The sequence below is a fragment of the Capricornis sumatraensis genome, chromosome 2 (genome assembly GCF_032405125.1).
Source record: "Capricornis sumatraensis isolate serow.1 chromosome 2, serow.2, whole genome shotgun sequence".
NCBI lineage: Eukaryota > Metazoa > Chordata > Mammalia > Artiodactyla > Bovidae > Capricornis > Capricornis sumatraensis.
In genome coordinates, this window is record NC_091070.1 from 159,479,419 (window position 1) to 159,506,527 (window position 27,109).

Genomic DNA, 27,109 nt, shown 5'->3' on the forward strand with positions numbered 1-27,109 from the left:
CCAAGGCTCTGCTGGAAGAAGGGGGATAATGTGCTTGTGCTTGCTCAGGAGGACATCTAGAGGTGCTGAGAATGAGAGGAGGGGGGAGTTCTCTTGTGTTACAAGTGGTTCAGGGCTTGAATACTATCCTAGAAACTTAGGATTTTTAGAGACTAAACATTCTTTACGGAAGATCTAACTCAACTTTCTCAGCTCACAGAGAAATAAAGGGAACTTCCTGAGGTTGAAGGAAGTTAGTTAGCATCAGGTGAAAGTTGAGGATCTGGGTTTCCTGTAACTTTGGGAGAATTGTTTCCTAGTTAATGCATGGCAGCACCTTGGCTTTAAAAGCAGTAGGTATGTTTTTGACCCTTTTCCTGTTCTTCACAGATAACTTTTGACAACAAAGCCCACAGTGGAAGAATTAAGATAAGTTTAGATAATGACATCTCTATCAGAGAATGTAAAGACTGGCATGTATCTGGATCAAGTAAGTAATGAATTTTACTAGTTTTCAAAATGGTTATTAAATAATATCAAATGGTTATTAAATTACTTGTCCCAAGGATACGTGGAGCTTCAAATGAAAGAATTGGATCATGTCCAAGTCCCTAATTCATTTTAGTTATCTAATGTTCCAAGTAATTCATAAGTTAATTTAAATGGTTTTTTTTTGCCTTTTCCATGAGCCTTCACTGGCTAGTCCTTACTAAAAAAAACTGCTTATAATTCGCCCAACAACAACAAAAAAAATCACATCTACTCAAACCAGTATTTATTGAGTGTTTATTGCATAAGTACTTTGAGCTACACTTTCCTTACTTGTTTTAAAATATCTTTGAGATAGGTAGCATCCCTATTTTTATAGATGAAGAAACTAAGGCTCAGAAGTGAATTTTGGTGTCTTTGGTCATATATCCAGGGAGAATTCAGGTAGGATTTAACCCTGAAATATCCCACACATTATAACTATCTTCTATCCAGGTCGAAAAGTAGATGAAATAAGGACAGAGTACGGTCCTAAAAATATAGACACAAACTCAAGTATAAATTGAGTGTCGCTGAGAATTTTGGAGCTGAACTAGATGAAACTGACTGGAAAGAATTGATCTCGTTTCCTAGTTCCTTGTAGTGGCGTCTAATAGTGTGTTGTGCTTGACTTTAATGATTAGGTCAGAGGGTCTTGGATTCTAGTAAGCAGAAGCGCCATTCCAAGTACCTGCTAAGATGCAGTTTTCCCAGCTTCACACAAGACAGTCAGTAAGTCTGGCGGTGAGACCCAGGAATGTGCAGTGAGTCCTTATTTAGACCATACTTGGATAATAACTACTTTAGGGTTCCCTACTAATGGATTCCCAAAGTTCAGAAATAGTAATGAGATAGCATGAGTAAATGAAATAAAATGTCTTCATTTTAGTATTCTTTTCACTAATAGGTAACTTCAAATATATGAAGACCTGGACTCACAAACTTCAATTATAAAATTTCAATCACAAAATTGTTTATTGGAAACACAAGCCTGTTTTGTCATCTGTAAACATCTTACTACTTCACATACTTGGGAACAGGGAAAATGAGAGCATATGAAGGTGCCTGGGACATAAACTTTCTCTCAAATGTTGGTTTCTTTTATGTTTTTAAGTTTTTCTGAAGTAGATATAGTCCTTCATATAACATTTAGATGCCTCTTGACAGAAGTATGGGTTGCTTCATTACAGTATAGCCTTGAGTTCCTTCCATCAGCAGAGAGCAGCCCAACTTGTTAAGTAAGACAAGCTCTGGAAGCGAGCGTGTGACGGCCACCCTCTGCTCTTCACCTAGCTGTGCTTCTGCTGGGAGGACTGATTCCCAGAATCTCTGTGCGGGTGGCTCTGCCTTGTCATTCAAGTCTCAGCTAAAAGCCACTGCCTCTGGTGAGGCCTGCCTTCACTGTGCGAACAAACCTTTCTTCTCCCCATTCCCTCTCTCGAAGCTCCCTCAGCAGTGGTGCCCAAATTTTAGTGTTACCTGGAGAGCTTAGGAAAGCAGTTTCTGATTTACTAGGGCTAGGGTAAGGCAGGAGGATGTTCATTTCTAACAAGTTCCAAAGAGATGCCAGGAACCACTGACAGAGTGATGGATACTGGAGACAAACTGCTAAGGTCTGAACGATGACTTTGCACTTACTGGCCTGGAATCTCAGGCAAGTTCTGTGACCGCTCTGGGCTTCAGTTTTCTCACCTGCAAAGTGGGGATAAGCACACCTACCTCGTGGGGTTACGGTGAGGTGCAAATGAGTTAAATCTTCAAAAATGCTTGAAACTACCCCAGGTAGGAAATACACTTAGTAGCTGTTTGGATTTACTTTCTTCCTATCACTTACTCCTATCAGGAAGTATTTTGTTCATGTACTTGTTTACTTTTTTCTCTTGTCTCACTGGAGTCGAGGTTCCACAAGGTCAGGGACTCTATCTGTCTTGTTCACTATTGTATTCTCAGCATGTGAAAACACACCTGATGCTTAATGAGTATTTTATACCTAGATAAGTATATTTAAATAAGATATGCGGGAACCCTAACTGTATTAAGAACAAAAGATGACAGGTAATAGTTAAATATCTTTGAAACATGGTTTTGAGGACTTTTAACCTTCTTTAAATGCTAACAGAAGAATCTGTATCAGAGCTTTTTTTGTTTGTTATCTTTGTACAAAGAATACTTGAATTTTTAAAATTATTCTAAACATGAGTGTGAAGAAGGATCCATATAAAACTTGAAAATGTTTCTGAGAAAAAAAAATGTTTCTGAGGATGGAAAAAAAAAGACGACACATTACGTCTTTCGTCAAGTGATTTAACATGAACATGTCAATTCTCCCTAGATTAATCTATAAATTCAGCATGATTCCCCCAAAAAATTAACAGTAAGATTGTTATTGGAATTTGACATTTTGGTCCTCAAGAAATATGGGAAAATAACAAGCAAGACTAGCCAGCGGAAATTCTAGGAAAGTAATGAGATGTATTTTTCTTAGGCATTAAAACACACAAAAAAGTTGGAAAGGGAAGATATGGTACTTGAATACATTCAACAGCCATTTGGTACATGATAAAAATGGCATTTCACATCACTTGCTCCTTTTATTGGTAAAAACTAAAGAATACTGATATCCAGTGATGAAGAAGATGTGTGATGTGTGTAGGCATGTAAACTGGCATGATATTTTTGCAGAGCAATTTCTTAGATCTATTTTTAGAAAGATGCGTATGATTTAACCCAACAATTCCATCTTTGGATATTCATCCACCTAAAAAATCACTTGAACCTGTGCACAAAGAGGACCTGGAGAATGGATTGTAGTAGTGAAACCAGATTACAGCCTGAACATCCTTACAAATAAAGTCTTGTACATCTGTACTGAAATGATGCAATGCAGCTGTTAAAATAAATGAGGCTAAAAATGGGGGGGCGGGTAAGAAGTAGAAGTAAATGTCACCACACTGGTGTTCCAGCACATAAGCAGGTAACCTTCTTTCCTCCAGCTCAGAAGAACACTCATTACATGATGATCTTTGATGTCTTCATTATTCTGACATGCTTGGCTTCGTTAGTCCTGTGTGTTCGATCTGTGGTGAGAGGACTTCAGCTTCAGCAGGTAGGAGTCACTGCTTTCTAGGAATGCACTGGTCATTTTGATTGACAGAAGTTCACCATGCCTCCCCGCTTTTCCCTAAAGGAATTTGTCAATTTTTTCCTCCTCCATTATAAGAAGGAAGTTTCTGTTTCTGATCGAATGGAATTCGTCAATGGATGGTATATTATGATTATTATTAGCGACTTATTGACCATCATTGGATCAATTCTGAAAATGGAAATTCAAGCTAAGGTAAAATTTTTTCCTATTTATGTCATTGTTAGTATCAGATTTGCCTTAACTGTCATTTGTTTTTCCAAAATGTAAGGATTCACAGAGTACAAGATTTTTTTCAAACATTGTATTGAGTAAACCTGAAATAACAGTAATTCGTAAGAGTATAGTCAGGAAATATTTTAGGCTGTTTTTCAAAGTGTGATTTAAGTCCTCTCAATCAGGGTCATTTGGGTAAAATACCCTATGTCATCTGATAAAATACTCCACGTTAGACCTACTGAATGTGAACTCTGAGGTTGGGGCCTATAAATTCTTGCACACACTGAAAGTCATACACACACCAAGATAACTAAGGTAAAAGATTTTTTTGTTGTTGTTCTTAGGAGGAATGTCAGAATCTTCAGTAGAAGGAGTTGGACTGTGGGCAGGAGATGGGAAGTGAGGCCAAAGTACTATTGTGCGAGTCCCTGCAGTTATCCCTTTGTCCATTCAAACTGAGAATATTCCCATTTTCTTGCTGTTACCATTGATGTACTGCAAGGTTTTCCATTTTAAGTTAGGACTAATCCAGCTTGTATATCAACCCTCCCCCAAAGCAAAAAAAAAAACAAAAAACTGTTCAAACTAATCTTGTTTAGATTTATGTTTTTCTATCCTCGACTGCAATTAAGGATGAGGGCGAACCACATGGGGAGCCTGTTTTGGTTGAGATTCCTGGGCAGAGATCTCAAATGCAATAGCTCAGATATGATAAGAGCTTATTTCTCCCTCATGTAATTGTCAGGGTGGGTTTTCCAGCCTGGCAAGTCACACAGCTCCACACAGTCATTCAGGAATCTAAGTTTCTCCCATCTTTTTCTCTGATGACCATTACCATTGAAGGCTCACCCAGACTGCATGATTGATGCTGGATTGTCTCATGAACAGGGTGCAGCCCATGGAAGGGAGAACCTGGTACGGTAGGTAGTAGGTCTCTTACAGTCTTATGCCTTGGCTCAGAATGGCAGCCTTCATTCTATCCAGTCCTGCTGGAGAAAATTTAGCCACATCTGACTGCAGGGAAGCTGGGAAGACAGCCCACACATGTACCTCAGAAAGAGAGAGTGAGTTTAGAAGCCATGGAGCAGCTGTCACCATATGCCAGGGTAATATATATCATTGAAATAGGTAGTTAACTTTAGGGAACAAATAAAGAGAAGTAGGGGGAGATTTGCAGCAAATCTTCATTTTTACTAATCCCACCTACCATTAACTTCAGTGAGCCCTTAATGGTGTCCAGCAGTCTTTCTACATTTTTCTAGACCATGCATTCCCCCTGCCTTCTAGCTGATCATTTCATTTTTTTTCTCGCTTGAAATTTCTAAACTTCTAATATCTCTTTTCTATCCTTTCTTTCAGCTGATGACCTCACTTTCTGTTTCACAAAATATTAAACAGAATTGAAATTCTACAAAATCCCACTTCATTTATCTACCCATCAGCATCAATGCCCATACACTTTGCATTTTCTCTTACTGTGGACATAATATTTAGGTTACTATCCGGGGCCAACGCCTCCACGTGCCTATCAGATGCTGTCCCTGCTTGCTTGCTCCAGAGCATGGCTCCGGCTCTTCTTACTCTGTTTCTTATGCATCCTTAATTTCCTGTTCTCTACCATGGCGTTTCCATGAGCATGTTTTTTTTTTTTTTTCTTTCTTTCTAAAAAGACAAAATCTCAACCTATTCTCTCTCCAGCTACTTCCCCATTTCTCTGCTCTCCTTTACATAGCAAAAGACCTCAAAAGAGTATTTAATACTGTTTCTGGCTCTGTTCATCCAGTTCTATCTTGTATCTGTTCTAATCAGGCTGCACGGAAAGTGTATTTTCCAATGACCTGTAACTGTTGCTGTGTCTAATATTCAGTTATTTACCCTCATTTTGACCCATTAGCAGCTTTTTAACACTGCAAGCGCTTTCTTTGTTGATGAGTTTTTTCACTGGCTGTCACTTACCTACTTTTTCTCTTGAATCATGGCTGGTCTTCCCTTCCCTTTGCTGTTCCTTCTGACTTCACCAAGCTATTTAAGTAACAGAGCTTCAAGGCAGCGTGCTTAAACACCTCATTTTTCTGCCTTTGTTTTGTGATCTTATCCTGTCCTATTGCCTTAAAGAGTACCTATTTTCCAATGATTTTCAAATCTGTTTCTCCAGTTTGGAATTATTCCCTAAACTCCAGTCTCAAATATCCAACTGTTTCTTCCACATCTTCACTTGAATGTCTACACAGCTTCACAAATTTAACATACCTAAAACAATCATTGTCTCAATGGACATGAGTTGGCGCAAACTCTGGGAGTTGGTGATGGACAGGGAAGCCTGGCATGCTGCAGTCCATGAGGTCGCAAAGAGCTGGACATGACTGAGTGACTGAACAAAACAACTCCACCTCCAAAGTCAAAACTCACTTCTCTGTGGCCTTTCAAATTTCAGTTAATGGCAGCTCTTTTCAGCTGTTCAAGGAAAAAAACCATAGATCCATCCTTGGCTCCTCTTTTTTACTAAATCCCTCTCCTCCATATCTCATCCAAGAGAAAATCCTGTTTGTCTGCCTTCAGAAATCACCTCATCACCTCCACCATTCCCAGCCTGGTCCAAAGCACCATCAGCTCTCATCTGCATTACTGCAGTAGCCATCTCTCTCTTCCACAGTCTGCTCTCAACCATAGAGCCAACATTGGATTACAGCACTCCTGTTCAGAGCTCTCAATCTCCCTCATCTATTCAAAGTAAAAGGCAAAGTTGTTAAATTATACTTGTGAAACTCTAAACTACCTGCTTACTCTCCCCTATCGTTCTCTAGCCAGACCACTATCTTGCCAGATGCCCTCCTGCTTTTGGGCCTCTGCAGATACTGGTCCCTCTGCCTGGAAAGCTCTTCCCCTAGATTCTTGCTTGGTTTGCTCCCTCACTCCCTTCATGTCTTTGCTCAAATGCCCCCTTTTCAGTGAGACCTTCCCTGATCACCCTTTTGAAATGCAGTGCACAGCCATACTTTGTCCCCTCCCCTGAATTTTCTCCTCTCCACTTACCATCAGCCCATGTATGAAGGGTTGCGCTAATTAACTTCTGTCATCTCTCTCTACACCCACTAGAATGTAAACCTCATGAGGGCAGGGAATTTTGTCTGTTCACTACTTTGTCCTTAGCACCTAGAATGGTGCCAAACTCTTTGCTACTCAAGAAATAATTTTTGCCCCAATGAATCTCTGCTATATAACTGATAATTTTTTTCCACTGTGTTTTAGAGTCTAACAAGTTACGATGTCTGTAGCATACTTCTTGGGACCTCTACCATGCTCGTGTGGCTTGGAGTTATCCGGTACTTTGGTTTTTTTCAGAAATACAATGTAAGGAATTCCACAGATCTCCAAGCTGTTGGTATTTCTCTTTCAAAGTTACTGCACTGCTTTGTTTGAAGGACAAAGGGATTCTAATGACCTCTTTTACTTTCCCAGCTCCTCATTCTCACCCTCCAGGCTGCACTGCCCAATGTCATCAGGTTCTGCTGCTGTGCAGCCATGATTTATTTAGGCTATTGCTTCTGTGGATGGATTGTGCTGGGGCCTTATCATGATAAGGTACTAGTAAACAACTTTCTCTGTTGCTGTTAAGCTCTCAGGGTAGTACCAGTGGCTTGCTATTCTTTTAAAATAAGCTCCTTTTACTTTGTGACTCAGCCCTAAACGTTGAAGGTATTGTGTCTGTTGCCATGTTTTTAAACTGGTGAGGTAAGACCAGGTGGCACTAATGGGAAAGAACCTGCCTCCCAGTGCAAGACATGTAAAAGATATGGGTTCAATCCCTGGGTTGGGAAGATCCCCTGGAGTAGGGCTGGGCAACCCACTCCAGTGTTATTGCCTTGAGAAATCCCATGGACAGAGGAGCCTGGCAGGCTATAGTCCATAGTGTTGCAAAGAGTTGGACATGACTGAAGCGACTGAGCGCACACCAGCTTGAGAGGTCGATTCCTTGGTTGCCTCAGCTCCTTTTGTGAGCGGTGTCAGATAGTAAAGTCCTTCTTACCATCAGTGGAGCCAGGTTTGACAATTTGATTCATCAACATATATTTATGGGCTATTTAGGTAATTTTTATTGAAATGTGACTTTATTTTTAATAGTAGTATGGGGAGAAACTTGTAGAAATATTTGAAAATTTTGTTTACTAGAGTTATAGTCTAGACTGTAATACCATCATCTTAAATGGAATGAACTTTAGAACAGAAGCATGAGCATTTGTGTTCGAGACCTGAATGCAGAAGCATTTCAAGGATCTCTTTCTATAGAAAAGTAAAGGAGAGGGTAAAGGCTTGACTCAGAGGAGCTGGTCTGTCCCTTCCGTGTTTTTCTTCTTCAGTTCAGGCTCCTCCTATGAAGAGGAGCATCAAGAAGGAGCTCCTCATTCCAAGAAAAACAGTAGGCATGTACATACTATGTAGATCACAAAACAAATGTCTATAGGAATGACTTTTCCCAGTTGTCTCCATTGTGTACATGTTATTAAACTTTTGTTTTTCTCTTGTTTTTAAAAAAAAATGCTTGTGGTTACCTAAGGGTATTTGTTTGAAAGGGTAACTTGGGATATCTAGTTCCACTGTTTTTATTATGGAGTCATGATCAAAGTCTCCAGTGGGAAGGAACATGAAATAAAATGAGTATTTTTTTCTTCCAGTTCCGTTCTCTGAACATGGTCTCTGAGTGTCTTTTCTCGCTGATAAATGGAGATGATATGTTTGCCACATTTGCAAAAATGCAGCAAAAAAGTTACCTGGTCTGGCTGTTTAGCAGAATTTACCTCTACTCATTCATCAGCCTTTTTATATACATGATTTTAAGTCTTTTCATTGCACTGATCACTGATACGTATGAAACAATTAAGGTAGGTTCATCAAGAACCGCGAGGAGTGACATTTCCCTAGAACTTGTAGAGAGTCAATAAAATACAGTACCTAATGGGGAGGAGATCAATGGAATGGTAATTTCTTCTGAGTAGAGAAAAAGGACTTCAGTTTTACATCCCGAGAAACAGAATTTCTAGAATGTTGAAAGGTTTGTCTTAGAGTAACTGTGTGTTTTCAAACAAGCTTTCTAATCTTTTATTAGCATTATAAGGATCATTAGGTATTGGGTTAGTGAAACATGACATTTCAGATGGTCAAAATTTTGTGGGGAGCTTTTAAAATCCAATTGTCCTGAAGAAAAATTGACCTCTTTATTTGAAGTGTGCTGTAACTGAACGCATCATTCTGCTAGGCCCTTCTTGGGACCACTCCAGAGGCTTGGTCTCCAGAACAGTCAAGGAACTGATAGGTCAAGAACTCGCCATGTATATGGTCCACATTTAGGAGCATGATTTGAAAAGCTGTTATCATTTAGTCGCTCACTTGTGTCCAACTCTCAATCACTAATACTGTTATTCACGCTGGATTTTAAAAATCAGTTTGAGCCCTTTAAAATATGGAAAGGCAGAATAAATATCCATATGTATTCAAATTTCTAATAACCTTCCCACATGGCGCTAGTGGCTCAAGAACCCATCTGCTAACGCAGGAGATGTAGGAGACTTGGGTTCGATCCCTGGGTTGGGAAGAGCCCCTGGAGAAAGAAATGGCAGTCTCCTCCAGTATTCTTGCCTGTAGAATCCCATGGACAGAAGAGCCTGGTGGGCTACAGTCCATTCCAAAGAGTTGGATACGACTGAAGCAACTTGGCCTGCACACACACGTTAGTAGTAGCACGTTAGGTATATTATTGGCATAGACGCTTCCATTTGGGGACTTCTGTTTCTGAACATGAGAGGTAATGAAACATGATGCCATGTGAATAGATAAGGAGAAAGATGATCAAGAGTTGATGGATTATACATTGGTAATTACAAATACCTTGTTCAGGCAACCAGGGCTGTGACTTCATTCTTACTGAATCAGGTGTCAAGAACTGACTGTCCTCAATGCTCACTTGACCGACTTGCTTAGAGTCACCAGGGAGACTGGAAAGAATGTAGTTGTACCTGTCCAAATCCCTTCCCATGGTGCTCTAAAAGTTCGCTGCCTTCACCTCTGCATGTAGAAAGCTATATTTTATTCAAGGGTGATGATATCTGAGGTCTCAAAGAGTAACGTGAATGGACAGCTCTTGACACAAGCTTAAGACTCTTAGTTTAGATGTTAACCTCTTTCCACGGACTCAGGGCACTTGTCACATGGGTGAGTCCTTTCTGATCCTTTCTGGTCCAGGGCCCATTCTCAGGATCTTAGATCCCCAAACTGAAATAAATATTAGACCTTTATATAAATCTCTCTGTCTGCAAGAGAGACTCCAAAATGGTATGCAGGCTGGATTTTCCCTGGAAGGAGGTCTTAGATTCAGATTCAACATGTCCATTTCAGGTTGACTCAGACCCACGAAAGAGAGCCCAGGAGGGCACTGCAGAATCTTAGACCCACTTTTCCTTAGGCAAACCTAAGAGTGGCTCTAGAGGCTTCATCGCCATGAAAATACGTGGAAGCGAGTGAACTATCCCTTTAGAAAAACCCCTGCCTAACCCACCCCTGTGGGTTTCCCAGGTGGTGCTAGCGGTAAAGAACCTGCCTTCCAGCACAGGTAGATGTAAGAGATGCAGGTTCAATCCCTGGGTCGGGACGATCCTCTGGAGGAGGGCATGGCAATTCACTCCAGTATTCCGTGGAGAACCCCATGGACAGAGGAGCCTGACCGTAGGGTCGCACAGAGTTGGACACGACTGAAGTGACTTAGCATGCATCCCACCCCTGTAGCCAAATGATCCACTCTGAATTTGAAATAAAGCTGTTCTCAAGGGACTTATTAATGAAAACTTTTTTTTTTAATTCTTCTGTATAGCATTACCAACAAGATGGCTTTCCTGAGACTGAACTTCGTATGTTTATATCAGAGTGCAAAGATCTGCCTAATTCTGGAAAGTACCGATTAGAAGAAGACACTCCAGTATCGATATTCTGCTGTTGTAAAAAGTAGCTGTTAGGCTAATCTGTGCTCTGGAGAGAATATATTATGTAAATGAGTTGAGAGATAAAAATAGGTATTTTAATATCAGATGTAGTATGTCTTAAGACTACTATTTGGAGCAAATTGATGACTGTAATTCATCAAGAACTGTGTTTATATATTTAAAGCAATATTTAATGTCTATAGCTTTGTGCTAGGTTTATTTTTAAAAAAAAACCCACTTTGATGAGGGAAACTGTTGGATTCTTGTCCTGTTTATTTTGCCACTTTTAGAATATGTTTTCCATACCTTTCTTTACTCTTGCTTCCAGTTATTTTGACTGTGCTGACTGTGTCATCAGTAGAAACAGTGCCTGGTCTGATGTCAGCCAAGTCACTAACCCTGGCCTGGACCATTCTCAGTGGTCATCTGAGAGACAGGATGGTTGCTGTCTATCCAGTAATCATTGGTGGCTCAGATGGTAAATAATCTGCCTGCAGTGCAGACCTGGGTTCGATCCCTGGGTGGGGAAGATGCCCTAGAGTAAGAAATGGCAATCCAGTCTAGTATTCTTGCCTGGAAAATTCCATGGACAGAGGAGCCTGGTGGGCTATAGTCCATGGGCTTGCAAGAGTTGGACACAACTGAGTGACTTTAACTTTCTAAAAGAATGAGAAGGAAAAAAGTCACCAGCTAACAGTCACATATTTGGTTCTGAAGGACAACTGTTATTTGATACTGTTTTGATTTCTGGAGAAGATCAGATTTTTTGGTACTCACGTATGGGTTTTCTCCTTTCCTATAGTATTAAAGGACAAAGTTGAAAGAGTATTCTATATATCTATGAAAATTAAGTGCATACCACAAGCATATTCAATCCCATAAGGATTTTTATTGGTACTTGCACAGCCTTGTGAAAAGTACATGATGCACCAGGTCCCTTGGGGGCACATTCATTCTCTCAGAAAAGAGTAGCCTTTCAGGGTCACTAATCATGGTTTCATAGGGAGAAGTTCTATAACTGACATCAGAAATATTTTAGAAAACAATTATGTTCAAAATTTAAAAATAAATGGGAAATGTATGCCTTAAAAAGACATAAAACCAAAGTCTCTACTCCTTGCAGACTGCTGATTAGAAGCTTCAGGGATTTCCACAACATAAGTCTTGGTTCTGTGTGCTGTTTATTCAAACAGAAATTAATTCAGTGATGTGATGTGCAATAAAGGTTTTCTGAAAGCAAGCTCTTTTTTTCAAGGAAATTGATTTGTTAATTTTTCATTTTAAGGGCTAAATGAAGGTAACCTCAAGACACTGAACTCTTATTGTTTTAACACAATAACATTCATAATAATGACTCTAGGTGTCAAAATGTGAGATTCTGCCATGAATATAAGCTATTTTGTAGTACCTATGGCTTTTAAAAACAAGAAATCTAATCTCTAGGTGAATTTTTTTTAATCTTCATTCTAATATTTGTGTCACAATCATTTTTGGGATTTGCTGGAATGCATTGAGTTTTGAGATTGTGTTCATTATCTGACAGATACTTCTTTTTACCCCTTGAGAAGTTTTTGGATTAGCAGTAATATTTCAGTGGAAATGTGAGACCACTGACTTACTGCTCTGAGGTTTTGCTTTTCTCTGAAGTCACTATGTTCCTCCTGTGGAAATATAGCCAATGACTTGGCACCTTCACATCTTTCTCCTGATAGTTCAAGCTTTCTTATTGTCAGGAATCCGTGAAAAACTCCAAGGCCTAACTTTTAGTAATCATCCCCATGATCTTAGCTGGAAAGTTTCTAAGTTTCTCATCATTAGGTAGGATATGGGCTGTAGATTTTTCACAGATGGTCTTAACTGAGTTGAAGATATTTCTCTCTGTTCCTATTTTGCCAACAATTTTTAAAATCATGAATGAGTATTGGATTTTGTCAATTGAATTATTTGCATCTATTGATATTATTGTGATTTTTTTTTGAACTCACTGATATGATGAATTACATTAGTTTGAGTTTAGAATGTTGAACTAACTTTGCATACCTGTAATAAATCCCACTTGGTTGTGGTGTTTGATTATTTTTATACATTGTTGCTGGAGAAGGCAATGGCACCCCACTCCAGTACTCTTGCCTGGAAAATCCTAGGGACAGAGGAGCCTGGAAGGCTGCAGTCCATGGGGTCGCTGAGGGTTGGACACGACTGAGTGGCTTCACTTTCAGTTTTCACTTCCATGCATTGGAGAAGGAAGTGGCAACCCACTCCAATGTTCTTGCCTGGAGAATCCCAGGGACGGCGGAGCCTGGTGGGCTTCCATCTATGGGGTTGCAGAGAGTCAGACATGACTGAAATGACTTAGCAGCAGCAGCATACATTGTTGCATTCAATTTGCTGATCTTTTTTGTTGAGGATTTTGCCTCTATGTTCATGAGAGATATTGGTGTGTAGCTTTTTTGTTTGTAACGTCTTTATCTTTTTTTGTTATCAGGGTAATGCTAGCTTCATAGAATAAGTTAGGAAGTTTGATCTCTGCTTCTGTCTTCTGGAAGAGATTATAGAGAGCTGGTATAATTTCTTCCTTAAATGTTTGGTAGAATTTACCAGTGAACCCATCTCGATTGGTGCTTTCTGCTTCAGAAGATTAGTAATTATTGATTCAATTTCTTTAATAGACGTAGGCCTATTGGATTGTCTATTTCTTCTTGTAGGCCAGGAATAGACCCACATCAATATAGTTGACCGATCTTTGACAAGGAGCAAAGGCAATACAGTTGAGCAAAGACAGTCTTTTTTGCAAATGGAACAACTGGATATTTACATACAAGAAAATGAACCTTGACATAGACTTTACATCTGTCACAAAAATTAACTCAAAATGGATCATAGTTGTATATGTAAAATGTAAAACTGTAAGATTCCTGAAAAAAAAAATAGAAAAATCTGGATGACCTTGGGTTTGGCAACAACTTTCCAAATATAACATTAAAGGTACAGTCCATGAAAGGAAAATGCCTCTTTGAAAGTGAAAAACAATGCCAATTGTGAATTAATTTACTAGTTTAGAATGGTCAAGATTTGGTGCCTAGAAACAATAATTTATATCTTAACGTGTGATATTTACAGCTTTCAGCCATCTGACTCCAACTATCCTTCAATCTAACACTGCCCGCCTCTTCTCCATCCCCAATTTCCTCAAACACTCAGTTTAAACATTTCCTAGAACCTTGTTACTTAAAAAGTGATGGGTGGACCAGCCGTATCAGCAGCATCTTCTAGTTCGAAATGCAAACCCTCAAATCCTATTCCAGACAGATCCACTGAATCAGAGTCTGTTTATATCAATTTGCTGATATAAAAAAGTGTTATCCCAGTTTACAGTCCCCTTCTAAAGGGACTCTGGTTCCTAGTGGAGTCCTAACATTTTGAAGTGAAGGGTTGTGCCTTTATAGTGGCTTTGTTTGTTTGTTTTAAATCTTTTTATTTTGTATTGGGGTATAGCCGATTAACAAGTGATAGTTTCAGGTGAACAGCGAAGGGACTCAACCATATATATACATATCCATTCTCCCCCAAACCCCTCCCATCCAGACTGCCTACAGTGGCTTTTGTTTTTAATTAAAAAGGCTTAAAAATTCTGTAGCATAAAAATTATATATATATATCTGTATAAATATAATATTTCTTACTTACAACATAAACTTCCTCCAACACTCTCCAACCAAGCTACAGTCTGCCTCTTTACACCAGTGTCCACGTCCTTCCCACAAGAACAGTGCTGCAACAAAGAAAGGAAACACACCACTGCTGCACCCACCTGCAGGGACTGTGAGTACACAAACAGGATCTTCCAAGTCTGTCTATACCCAGTGGGCACCTCTAATGAAACAGGCTCTAAACTAAGGCTTTTGCCCAATGGCCTATTGAAAGTGACTTTTAAAAGGGGTTGTAAAGAAACAGTGTTGCCTGCCATTTCAGTTCTACAAGGATCAAGCCATGGACAGTGTACCTTGAGGGGAATTCAGGATGATGAAAAATAGCTTTCTGGGCTTGGTTACACGTAGATAGTTAAGATACATATCTAAGTCAGTAACCCCAGATTCTTCTCATACATATAAAAGCACTAAGATCATTAACTTGTTCTTTATGATTAGCAGTGATCTTTGGATGTTCACCCACCCCAGCAAAAAATTCATGCACATTCTGGCTCTTCCCCTACCTCCTATTGAAACGAAGCAGGATCCTAAGGAGACCCAAATAATAATAAAGTAGCTGTTAAGCATAGTCGGAGACCTTTAGTTCCTTGTCAAGGGCTATAGATATTCTGAGCCATAGCCTGTGAGCTCTCTTATAGATACTGAAACTCCTACCAGGTGGAAGAAGTTGCCTACATCATGACCAGACTGTATCCGTGATGTAAGCTGCCACAATTCTGAGAACTGGCCTCGAAGTAAAAACAAACCTACCCTGGAACTGAAGATTAACTGTACCTAAAACAATCGAGATGATGTTGGTCAGATATCAGAGCTGAGTGAACTGTTTTTGCATGTAGCCCCTTTCACTATGTCTGGAAAAGCTCTTGCCCCTGATTATGTGGGGATGGGGGAGCTGGCCTTTGGACAGGTGTTCCCTTCCCTGCCGGACACAGCATCGGAAATAAAGCTAACTTTCCACCATCCTGGCCTGTGTACTGGCTTTTGAGCTGTGAGCAGCCACACCCCACTTTCGGTCACGCTGTTAGTCAGACATGACTGAGTGAGTGAGCGTACACATAAGCCTTAGCGCCTCAGAGCTATCTGATGGGCTGTTTCCTGGACTATTGTCCTCAGTAAAGTCCTCAAACAAAATTTAAATCCCAACTTTTGAGTGCTGTTCTTTTCTTTCCATGGACAAAGGGATCAATTACGTATCGTTTTATATACATTATATGTGTTCAGTCGCTCCAGTTGTGTCTGACTCTGCAACCCTATGGACTGCAGTCCACCAGTCTCCTCTGTCCATGGGATTTCCTGGCAAGAATACTGGAGTAGGTTACCATTTCCTTCTCCAGAGGATCTTCCCCGTCCAGGGATCCAACCTGCCTCTCTTGCACTGCAGGCAGATTCTTTACCGCTGAGCCACCGGAGAGACCCTTTATATATATTACTTACTTCTAACTGCTTCTATCTGGAGATGCATATTCTCAGAATATTCTTTGCCCAAGGTAAACCCAAAGACCTTTTAAAGTGAAGTCGCTCAGTCGTGTCCGACTCTTTGCAACCCCATGGACTACATGTAGCCTTATCAGGTTCCTCTGTTCATGGGATTTTCCAGGCAATAGTACTGGAGTGGATTGCCATTTCCTTCTCCAGGGGATCTTCCCGCCCCAGGGATTGAACCTGGGTCTCCCGCATTGTAGACAGACGCTTAACCGTCTGAGCCACCAAGGAACAGTTGCTAATTCGAACAGCCTGGACCTCTCGGACTCTGCCGCTCCTGCGGCTACCAATAGGTATAGGGTCTCTTGGAAAAGAAGCTTTCGGCCGGTTGGGACTTCCAAGTCAACATAACCCTCAGCTGAAAGTGGTATTTGGGTAAGTAACCGTGACCCTCCTTTCCAAGATTCATGTCCCGTTTCCAACAGGCGTCCTCCTTAGAAGTTCTGGGAGGGTAGAGCAACAGTGGCTGCAGACCAGCACGTGGTCTAATCTGGGGGTCCTCAGTGTTCAGCCCTGGGCTTGGCATTCACTGAAAGTGTCCCTTGTCTTGAACGCATCAAAATACAAATGACTTTTAAAATGGTTAAAGGATGGATGTCAGAATCAAAAGAATGCAGAAATCAAGGAAGGATAGAGTCAGGCGCCCCGGAGGGCAGGGAGTGCGCAGCCCGGCCGCTCGGGGGCGGTGTGGAGGGCGCGGCGGCTGCCCAGCGTTCCACCGCCCGCGCCGCTTTTGAAGGTGCTTCTCCTCCGCACTACCGCCCGGCAGCCACTCAGGAGGCCTCCTTCTCCCGCCGCTCCGGGCAGCACCATGGCTCGAGACGTGGAGGCGCTGGACTTGCCGGCGTGGAGCAGGGCCTCAGGTCCGTCCCAGGGATCCCAGTGCAGGTCAGTACCCTGGGGGCGATCGCCGTGGGGGGCCCCTCCATCCTGCGGTCGCTCTTCGGGGGGGTCCACAGCCACCCCTCCCCGGGCTGCTCTCCTTCTTGCATCTCCTGGCGCTCGCACCTCTGCTCCGGGGGCTCGGAGGCCGGCTTGTGCGGAAAAAGTGCTCCAGGACACCAAGTTGAGACGCTCTCCAGACGTGCTCCAGCCTGGAGCTTGGAGACCAGGCGGAGGTGGGGACTCGCGGTGGGGCGGGACGCCTGGCCACGCGCCCCTCTCCCCAAGGCGTACGCCGACCAGCCTGGTGACCCAGCCGCCGGCGCCGCCCGAGCGACCCCGCGACTCCGTGTGCCTGCTCTCCGACCTGGGTCCGCGAGCACCGGGCGGCTGGTGGAAGAATAAGAGAGAGGGGCTAAAAGGAGGGGGCCCCCTAGGAGGGGTCTGACTTCAGGGGAGGCGGTCCCGCAAAGCCGAAATGCGTGCATTGAACTATTTCGCCTACTCCAAACCCCGAGAGCGGTGGAAAGTTTTGAAGGTGCAGGCATGGGCGTGCAGCCCTATCCTTTTCCCCAGGCCAGGAAGCCTTAGAGGACAGATCAGGTGTTTCCAGGTTAACCGTCAGATGAGGCGCCTGAGCTGTGTCTTTCTAGATACTGGACTCTGAAGAAATCCTCATCAAGTAGATGACTTTCCTGTTCTAGACTAGAGCTTTCTTGCTGCCTTGCTTATAGACTGCTTGCAGTAAGTTAAATCAGGCTGGGCTTTGCCTTCCGGAACAAACAAGCCTTTTCCTCAGGTGGGAGGGTTACAGTGTGGTTAACTCTAGTTCCTCTGCCTGTATGAAAAGGCGTACAGTTCAGACCCGTGGCTCTGCCAGGGGGCCCCACCTTCTTGGTCAGAGCTCCAACCACCCAGCCGTGCAGCTGAGCCTGGGAGGTGCGGACAAACAGGCCTTCGCTCCCCTTTTAATGATCGTAAAACAAATACAGTGGTAGGTTGTTAAATTCTCTTAAAATAGTGCAGAGACACTCCTGACTGTCCTGCGTGGCGCTCTCCATGTTATTACAAATGAACTTAATGCTAGCAAGGAAAGCCAGAATTCGTGGGGAGGATTTACTTCATCTCTGGTCGCTGTCCAGATAAGTATTTACCTAATTCCAAGTAACTCTGGTATGTATTTTTTTTAGACTTTGACAGACCAGTTTTGAAGTAGATGACAAAATGTTGGTGTAGCTTTTCTTGACAACTTGATACCTGTGAATGTCACATCGAAATAACTGAGTATCAGGTAACTTATAGGGGCTTCCGAGGTGGTACGAGCGGTTAAGAACCGGCCTGCCAAAGCAGAAAATGGTAGGTTTGTTCCCTGGGTTGGGAGGATACCCTGGAGGAGGGCTTGGCGACCCACTCCAGTATTCTTGAGAAGAATCCCCATGGACAGAGGAGTCTGGTGGGCTACAGTCCACAGGTTCACAAACGGTTGGACACAACCAAAGCAACTTCACATGCACACATGTAATTTATAAACTCTCTTAACGCTGAGTGTTTATTTTTAATAAAGCGGATGGATAGAAATTGAGCACTGCTTCCATCTACCATAGCCCTAAAATCCCTGTTGTAAACATAGGGAGCAAGTTGATCCTGGGTTTATTTACTATCTTTTGCTTGGGCCGATGAACAGACTTGTGCTTATGATGGGTATGTTGTGTATAATCTTTATTTCTTAAGTTCACTTTAGTTTTTTTCTTAGCATATTTCCTTCAGGAATTAAATTGTTTTATGATGTCCAGTGAGTACCTTCAGAAACTCTCATTCTTAGAGAACACACACTTGGGTGCGCACATAAATAGGTTGTGAAGGGATTCTAATTTGAAATATACATATGTCCAGTTGTGCAGTACCAGTGGCACAGAGGATTTTGTTTCATCTCAAATAGAATGGAAGGTGCAGTCAGTAAGAAAGAGGTAGGAAAGGTTGTCTATGGATGTTAGGATGCAAATTCTGGTGTGTTACGTTGAGGGGATTAACTATATGGATCTTGCAGAGGTGCAGTGTGAATTTCACACGTCAAAAGTGTGTGTCCACAGAGATGATGAGCACAAGTTTGGGGGCACTTGGTATCTCCTTCTGATTGAGGTTTTAGCTCATCTTCCTCTTCATACTTTAAGAGAAGTTAAACTCCCATTATTATGAACTCTCATTTCTACTTTAGAATTGTGCTCAGTCATAGCCAATTCTTTGTCACCCTTTGGACTGTGGCCTGCCAGGCTCCTCTGTCCATGGGATTTTTCAGGCAAGAATACTGGAGTGGTTGCCGTTTTATCCTTGGGGGGATCTTCTCACTCCAGAGATTGAACCCGAGTCTTCTACATCTCCTGCATTGCATGTGGATTCTTTACCTGCTGAGCCACTGGGGAAGCCCACTTTAGTAAACCTGCCATAAATCAGGCCCTGTGGTTTGGACCCTTTAAAAACAGGCACATTTCCCACACATCTCCTGACCATTTTCATGCAGAGGCCATCATAATAGTGCACATTTCTCCTGCACATAAAAGCTGGTAAATCCTGATGAAGTGTTTGAGGAGGCCACATGCTCCTCCTTTGGCATATCAAAAATGTTTTTAACAGTAAGATGACACATGTGAAATGTCTTAAGGAAGCAAGGAGGAAGAATGGGGAGACAAGCAATGTACAAAGTGGCAGAGAATACAGAACTGAAAGTCAGGGGTGATCATATATGTCAGCTAATCTCTTTTACTAGATCTCTATCTGTGAAGTGAAACCTAGAATAAGATAATTCTTGAAACTTAGTGGAAAAACAGGTCGGTTCTTGTGGCTACAATTTTTCTAGTGGCCAAAGAAAACCCTTTTGGCTCTGAAAGTTGAAAGTGGAATCTTCTTTGAGACTGGGCTGCTCTCTTTAGCTGAGGCTTGGAGTCCAAGCCCCTCGTGTCTGTTCCTAAGAATGAGATCACCCTTCAGTGAGTTCTCACATCATGTGTTCTGAGCTTCATAGAGGCAAGTAATTTTATTTCCAGACTTCATTTTCTTTATCAAACGGCAATATTTGTTTCAGTACCAAATGTGAAAAGCCGTGTTTTGGCTTGTTTACCTATTTGTTTGCTTTGGCAGCCATTCAGGGTTTTTCCTTCCCACTTTCCCCAGCCTGCCTCCGGCTGAGCTTTTACTCTGTTCTGAGTTTGGGCCCCACCTCCTTTTCCCTGCGTGAGGAGAGTTTGTGGATGTGTTTCCCATAGATATTTATTCCCCCTCAGCTGGGAAGACTGCTCCCTTTTTTCTCCTTTGAAGCTTGTGTTTTGTTATCTCCCCTTGAATACATTTAGTGATTTTAGCCTAAAACATTTATCAGATAAGAGTTAGTGACTAGTGAGGCTAAAGACTCTGGAAAATTGTCCTTGGTATAGTTCCAGAGGACCCACAGTTTAAAGAGTGGGCTTAAAAAAATATGCTATCACCTATAGCAACTAGAGGGAGTTGCTAGAGATAGCGTGAATCTAGGGTCTCCTCAACTGGCACTGAGGTGGGCTTGTCCAAAGATAAGGCAAACTCATCCCATTGTTTGAAGAAAAATGATAAATTATGACTTTGTTGTTGCTGCTGTTTAGTCATCGTGTCCGACTCTTTGTGACTCCACGGGCTGTCGCCCAACAGATTCCTCTGTCCACAGGATTTCCCAGGCAAGAATACTGGAGTGGCTTGCCATTTCCTTCTCCAGGGGATCTTCTCCACCCAGGGGTCGAACTCGTGACTTCTGCTTGGCAGGCAGATTCTTTACTACTGAGCCACCAAGGAAGCCCAATTATAACTTTAGTTACAACTTGATTACTTCTTTCAGTGTTCCTTCTCCTTACGGAAGGTCATCAGCATGACCCTGTTATATCAAGCACTTACTGAAAATGTTAGAGAAACCAAAATGTAGGCAATAGTGTAATTGCAGTCATCTTTTCCAACTTTTACTGCATTTGGAATCCTGTGGTGGCTCAGACTGTAAAGCATCTGCCTTCAGTGTGTTCGATCCCTGGGTTGGGAAGATCCCCTGGAGAAGGAAATGGCAACCCACTCCAGGACTCTCGCCTGGAAAATTCCATGGACTGAGGAGCCCGGTAGGCTACAGTCCATGGGGTCGCAAAGAATCAGACAGGGCTGAGGGACTTCACTTTCACTTTCATTGCTTAGAAATGGAGTTTTGCTTTGCTTTTCTCTCTGACATGGAGAGCTGATTCTTCAGGCTGTGTTTTCAGAATACATGTTCAGAATGAGCACTTTGAAAATGCCAAGACCTAGTTCTGCTTTCCTGCTGACCTGAGGCAGCAAAGTAATGATGGGAGATGATTTTATGGGAACTTGGTGGCACAGCTGTCTTTAGGGAAATTCCTGAAAGTTGTAGCATGCTCATCTTTTATGGGTGACTACAGGAAAACGAAAAGCCCCTAGTCTGTTTTCCGGGTGTTTCTCAGAATTAGAATGAGCATGTCATTTTTGTTTTGAGTGCTGTGCTGAGAAGGTAACTATGGTTTATTTGACTTTTTTTAAAAAAACTTGCTTTTAACTGGGGTTCAACTACCCTAGAGCCTGAGCTATCTGGAGATCTCTTTTTCTGTCTTCTGAGGTTAGCAAATCTTGAGAAAATAAGTTCATTGTAGGAACTAGAGTGAAGAAACAAGCAAACAAACAAGCCCATGTGGAAGTTTGGGATTGCGTTAGAATCTTCCGTCTGCCAGATTTCCTAGGACATTCACCCTAGGGTCAGCATGATCATTGCTGCAGAAACCCCAAATTTTCACCTGCATTTACTTCCCCTGATTCTCCTCCTCCTATCCACTGCTCACAAACTAAGGGCAGGGACATATTGGATTATCTGATATGTGTTATTAGGCTCTGTCAAATAGCTTATTTTAACTCAGAATGATAACTTCGAGAATTCATGTTAATCACCCCAAATCAAGAAAATATGGAATACTTGAAGAAGAAAATTAATATTACCTCTGATACTACTTCACAGAGATTACTAAAAAAAATTTTTTCTGGTTTATGCACTTTTAGACTTTTAAAATGTCTACATATAGCAATAAATGTCCACATTTTTGGAAAAATGAAATCTCAATATGTTGATTTTGTAACTTTGAAGAAATCTAACAGTATGTCATAGACATCTTTAAGTCAATACAGAGTTACAAAGAGGTTTGCAGTGAATGTTTTTTGTAACCATGTTTTTGACTGGTTTTTAAACACTTGTAATATAAATCCATAGAGTTTTAATTCCAAGATCACAGATGCTCTTCTGATCTCATTCTCTTTTACTGCCAAGTGTCCTTCTTTACATTTCCTTTCAATAGATGGTTTTTATGTGTGTGTTATTGATAAATAAAATTGAAGATAGAGTTTAACCATTGTGACTGTTAGTAAGTTTGTTGTTAAATGACCATTGGCTAATTTCTTAAAGTTATAACTTTTTGTGTTAAGATCTGTCAGTTATTTTCATTGGCTTCTGAACTTTCTCATACTTAAAGAGGCATGTTAAATTATATTTTAAAAAATTCTATCTTATGGTTCTATCAACTTTATTTTTTTTAATGTGCCTAGGTTTTATTTTTGCATTTGGTTTCAGGGAAGACTCTAGCTTTCTCTCTCCCCAGTGGATCACAAATTTTCATAACAATTCATTGAATAATTCATTCTTTGGACAGACTTCAGGAATATTAATTGAAACAAAATAAGTTTTTTTTATCAGCAAACCAAGCAACTAAACTATCTAAAACCCTCTAATACATCTTGGCTAAGATATTTTGATGTTGGGAGGGGTGGGGGCAGGAGGAGAAGGGGACGACCCAGGATGAGATGGCTGGATGGTATCACTGACTCGATGGACGTGAGTCTGAGTGAACTCCGGGAGATGGTGATGGACAGGGAGGCCTGGCGTGCTGCGATTCATGGGGTCACAAAGAGTCGGACACGACTGAGCGACTGAACTGAACTGAATTGAAGATATTTTCAGTATATTTTAAATTTAATTTTTTGTATCAATGATTTTAGACTTTCTATTAGATTTTTTTATTTGTTGTTATTTTATTATTATTATTATTTGATCTTAATGGGTGCTGGCCAAGGAAAAGTTCACACAATTAGGACTGTCATCTTTTTTCACTGACTCATTTCTTTTTTCCAAAAAATATTCACTGAGCATCAGTCATGTGTTACCTACTCTGCGGTATTCTGGGAATATAGTCATAAGCAAGACTGGGTCTTTATGAAGTTCTCTTGTAGGGAAGACCAAAACAAAGATTTCCAAGTCAGTTATGAAGGAAATTAACTGACGAGAGAGGCTGTGGAGAAGTCCTATTTTTACAAAGTGATCAAGGAGCCCACTCTGAAGAGGTGTTGCTTGAGCTAAGGAGTGAAGGTGAGAAGGATCTGGATGTGTGGGGAGTTGGGGGGATGGCAGAAGGGTAGGTGAGGTGGCAAGTGCGCATGCCCAGAGCCAGGAGGGAGGTGTAGTGGGGTGGTGAGGAAGAGGAAGAGAGGGTATGGGAAGGAATGGGCAGGGAACTTTTAGGCCATGGCAAGAGGGCTGGATTTCAGTCTGAGAGCAGGGGGAAGCCACTACAGGGTAGAGGAGTGATATCTGCCTTACACTTTTAGACTTCCTCCTCTGGCTACCACGTGGAAAATTGGGAAATTGGCGTAGTTTTCCGGTGAGGGATGATGATGCTGGGACCAGGGAGTCTGCAGTGGGTGTAGAGAGAAGGGAGCCACTCCACGCTGTGTTTTGGAGGAAAACTTGCTCAAGTAGGTATGAGGGTTGACGAAGATGAAAAATCAAAGCGTGACTCTGGAGCAAAAGTTCCTGTACTTTGCTGCATGTTCGAATCGCCTGGAAAGCTTATCAAAATCTCCATGCCCAGTCTATACCTGTGTGTGTGCTAAGTTGCTTCATTCATGTCCGACTCTTTGCGACCCTATGGACTGTAACCCACTAGGCTCCTCGGTGGATGGGATACTCCAGGCAAGAATACTGGAGTGAGTTGCCATACCCTCCTCCAGGGGATGTTCCCAACCCCGGGACTGAACCCGCATCCCTTAAGTCTCCTGCACTAGCAGGTGGGTTCTTAACCACTAGCTCCACCTGGCTTATACCTGGTCACCAATTAAATCAGAATGTCTTGGCACTGAAACCTTTAAAAAATCCCCGGATGATGACTATGCAGCCAGTGTGGAGGACCACTGACAGAATGAGGGTTTGCAGCTGAAACATCTGGATGGATGGATGTAATCATGGTGTTGAGCACATGTGCAGAGAAGAGGGTGGAGGAACCCATTAGTCATGTGGGTGGAGTTTCAAGGAAGAGTTTGGCGAAGGGAGCCTGTTTGAGAGAGACATTTGCTGGAGATGTGAAAGTCCACATTGTGTAGATAATATTTAAAGCCACAGGACTCCATGAACTCTTCTGGAAGAGAGGCTAGAAGAGCCCTGGGCTGAGTGTCCTGAGGCACTCTGGCATCTGGAAGTCAGAAGGAAGAGAAGCCAGTGAAGGAGACTCAGAGAAGCTCAGTAAGGGAGGGAGAAAACTAGGGCAGTGGGATGTCCTAGAAGTGGAGAGACGAGGTTGTTCCGGGTGGTCAACTAGATCGAGTGCTGCTGAGCCACCAAGCTGCGGCCTGGGAAGTGGCCATGGAATCTACGGCAGGAGATGGTTCCTTCTGAGCGGGTCCAGAATGGAAACCCAGTGTTTGCTCTAGCGAATCTGAAGCACAAAAGTACCTCGACAACATTAAATGCTGGGTTCATTCCATCACATGTTTTTATTTGTTTTTTCCGTCTCATTTCAGTAACATGACCATTTAGAAGTTTCCTAAATTTATGGCATAGGGTGCTGTGGTCTGCCAAATTGTCACACCTTTAAATAAGATAAATTATGTTGGAAACATTAGTTTATTTGAATATGCCATTTTTCCCCTTCATTCCTGACTGTCTTATAGGCCATTGCTCTTTAAGAAATACTAATTCAGGGATCAAAAAGGGACACTGGAAAAGGATTCTTAAGGGATTCTTGGATCCGATTCTTATTCTAAATTGGATTTTTATAGCTGGGGGCAAATTGCAGCCCCTAGGCACGTTAGTTGCCTCATTTGTGAAATGAAGAAATATGAACAGGTAATCTCTAAGGTAAGAAGTTCAAACTGGGTGCACATTAGAATCACTTGAGGAGCTTTTTAAAAGCCCCAATGCCCAGGCTGGATCCACACCAATCAGGCCAGAATCTCTGAGGGGAGAAACAGGGTATCAGTACTTCTGAGGTGCCCCAGGTGACTTGGTGTGCAACCAGGTGTGGAAACAATAATCTAGCTCTAATACTGAATTATTCTGTCCTCGGTATACATGCATTCCTGCCCTCAAAATCAGGAAGAGGGGAGGAATGAGTAGTGGATGGCAACAGTGTCTGTCCTGGGGGATCTCAGACTTCCTCACACAGGAAGGGATTAAAGGCTACTCTCCACAGAAATGAGGGGGTAAAGAAAGAGGTGGAGATGGAATCCAGGAAATGTGGAATCCAATTTGGGAAGGAGGCGAAGAGAATTTCCAAACTGATGGCCCCTGAAAAGGAATTATAAAGCAACCCATGTAGCTGGAGGGTTTCCCTGGTGGCTCAGACAGTAAAGACTTTACCTGCAGTGAAGGATACCTGGGTTCGATTCCTTGGTTGGGAATATCCCCTGGAGAAGGGAATGACAACCCATTCCAGTATTCTTACGTGGAGAATCCCATGGACAGAGGAGCCTGGTGGGCCCCAGTCCATGGCATTGCAAAGAGTCGGACACGACTGAGCAGTTCAGACACATGTAGTTGGAACAGGAGGATGAGGGCTACAGGAATGATATCTCTGGAGGAGAAGAGAATTGACAGGATGCCCAGCCTGGTTGACTGTACTGAAAAGGAGCTGGCAGGTTCATCAGAGTTTGATGCTAAAGCCATGGTTGGTATGTGGAAAACTAAGCAAATGAGGAAAAAAGCAGTTAACTCCAGAAAGAAAATTTTGTAAGTGGGAATGTAAAATCACAGTGTACTGATGGCTCAACTCTAAAGAGTATTTGGATATTCACTTCATAATTTCTAAATGTTAATTTATCCCAAATTTTTATTAGAACTTTGTTGGGAAGATGAGAGGGGAGGTAAACTGTGAATGTTGCCTGATGGGGGGAAGCTATAAGAGCTATATTCTTATTTCTCTCAGTAGGATATAAACTGATAATATCCAAAGAGAAAAAAAATTATGGAATAATATTATTTAGAAATATTAAGTAAATAGAAACAACAAAAACCCAAATAAAAGCGGTTGTCCCTAAGGGGCAGAACTAGGAATGTGGTTCATTGTAGTCCTTTTAAAATTATGTACACAGTTAAGTTGAGGGGAGAAATGAGAGTGGCACCAGATCCTGGAGAGCTACCCAGATGTCGGTTCCTGGAAGGCATCCTGGTAGTACTTTTCACTGTGAAGAGGATGCAGGAAGAAGGATAGACTTGGGAACTGGTTCACCCCACTTCCCCTGCCCTATCCTCTGTGACTAGGAGGTACTAGTTGTGAGTTAGCAAAAACATTCTTCTCATACTGCTGCATGATACGTGATATCTATATAGACATGATAAGAGAAGAGTTGCCTGTCAGTGTTAGTTTCCATTTATTTGTTGGAGCCAGAGGAATAAACATCAATTTCTCTCAACATCAGCTGGAATAACAAAAAAGCAACCACATCTCAGTGGGGCTGCAGTTCTGAAATACTCGAGAAATCCTCCCAAATATCTTTGATAACTTATCCCCATCAGTTAAAAGGACATCTACTCTCTCTGAATGGATATTTACTTATATATTGTATGTAAAACTCTTGAGAGTCCCTTGGACTGCAAGGAGATCCAACTAGTCAATCCTAAAGGAAATCAGTTATGAATATTCATTGAAAGGACTGATGCTGACGCTGAAACTCCAATATTTTGGCCACCTGATGCAAAGATCTGACTCATTGGAAAAGACCCTGATGCTGGGAAAGATTGAAGGTGGGAGGAGAAGGGGACAACAGAGGATGAGATGGTTGATGATATCACTGACTCAATGGACATGAGTTTGAATAAACGCCCAGAGTTGGTAATGGACAGGGAAGCCTGGAGTGCTGCAGTCCAT

The 27,109-nt window shown here is 42.0% G+C and overlaps 2 protein-coding genes across 5 annotated transcripts in view; both read left to right on the plus strand.

Annotated features, from left to right (window-relative positions):
• The window catches only part of MCOLN3 (mucolipin TRP cation channel 3), a 28,147-nt gene extending 17,282 nt beyond the window's left edge, over positions 1–10,865 (plus strand). For both annotated transcript variants that reach the window (XM_068964087.1, XM_068964088.1), the window contains 7 exons: positions 370–469; positions 3,501–3,613; positions 3,695–3,844; positions 7,118–7,219; positions 7,328–7,450; positions 8,542–8,748; positions 10,731–10,865. In XM_068964087.1, coding sequence (XP_068820188.1) covers positions 370–469; positions 3,501–3,613; positions 3,695–3,844; positions 7,118–7,219; positions 7,328–7,450; positions 8,542–8,748; positions 10,731–10,865 — 930 coding nt within the window. The remainder of the gene's footprint in view (positions 1–369; positions 470–3,500; positions 3,614–3,694; positions 3,845–7,117; positions 7,220–7,327; positions 7,451–8,541; positions 8,749–10,730) is intronic.
• Positions 10,866–16,863: 5,998 nt separating this feature from the next.
• The window catches only part of MCOLN2 (mucolipin TRP cation channel 2), a 63,553-nt gene continuing 53,307 nt past the window's right edge, over positions 16,864–27,109 (plus strand). Inside the window, exons 1-2 of one of the 3 annotated variants that reach the window (XM_068961475.1) lie at positions 16,864–16,919; positions 18,104–18,204. The gene's annotated coding sequence lies outside the window, so the exon portion shown is untranslated. Of the gene's footprint in view, positions 16,920–17,805; positions 17,908–18,103; positions 18,205–23,064; positions 23,338–27,109 lie in introns of those variants that run through there. The other 2 variants (XM_068961492.1, XM_068961483.1) reach the window with 2 other exon arrangements.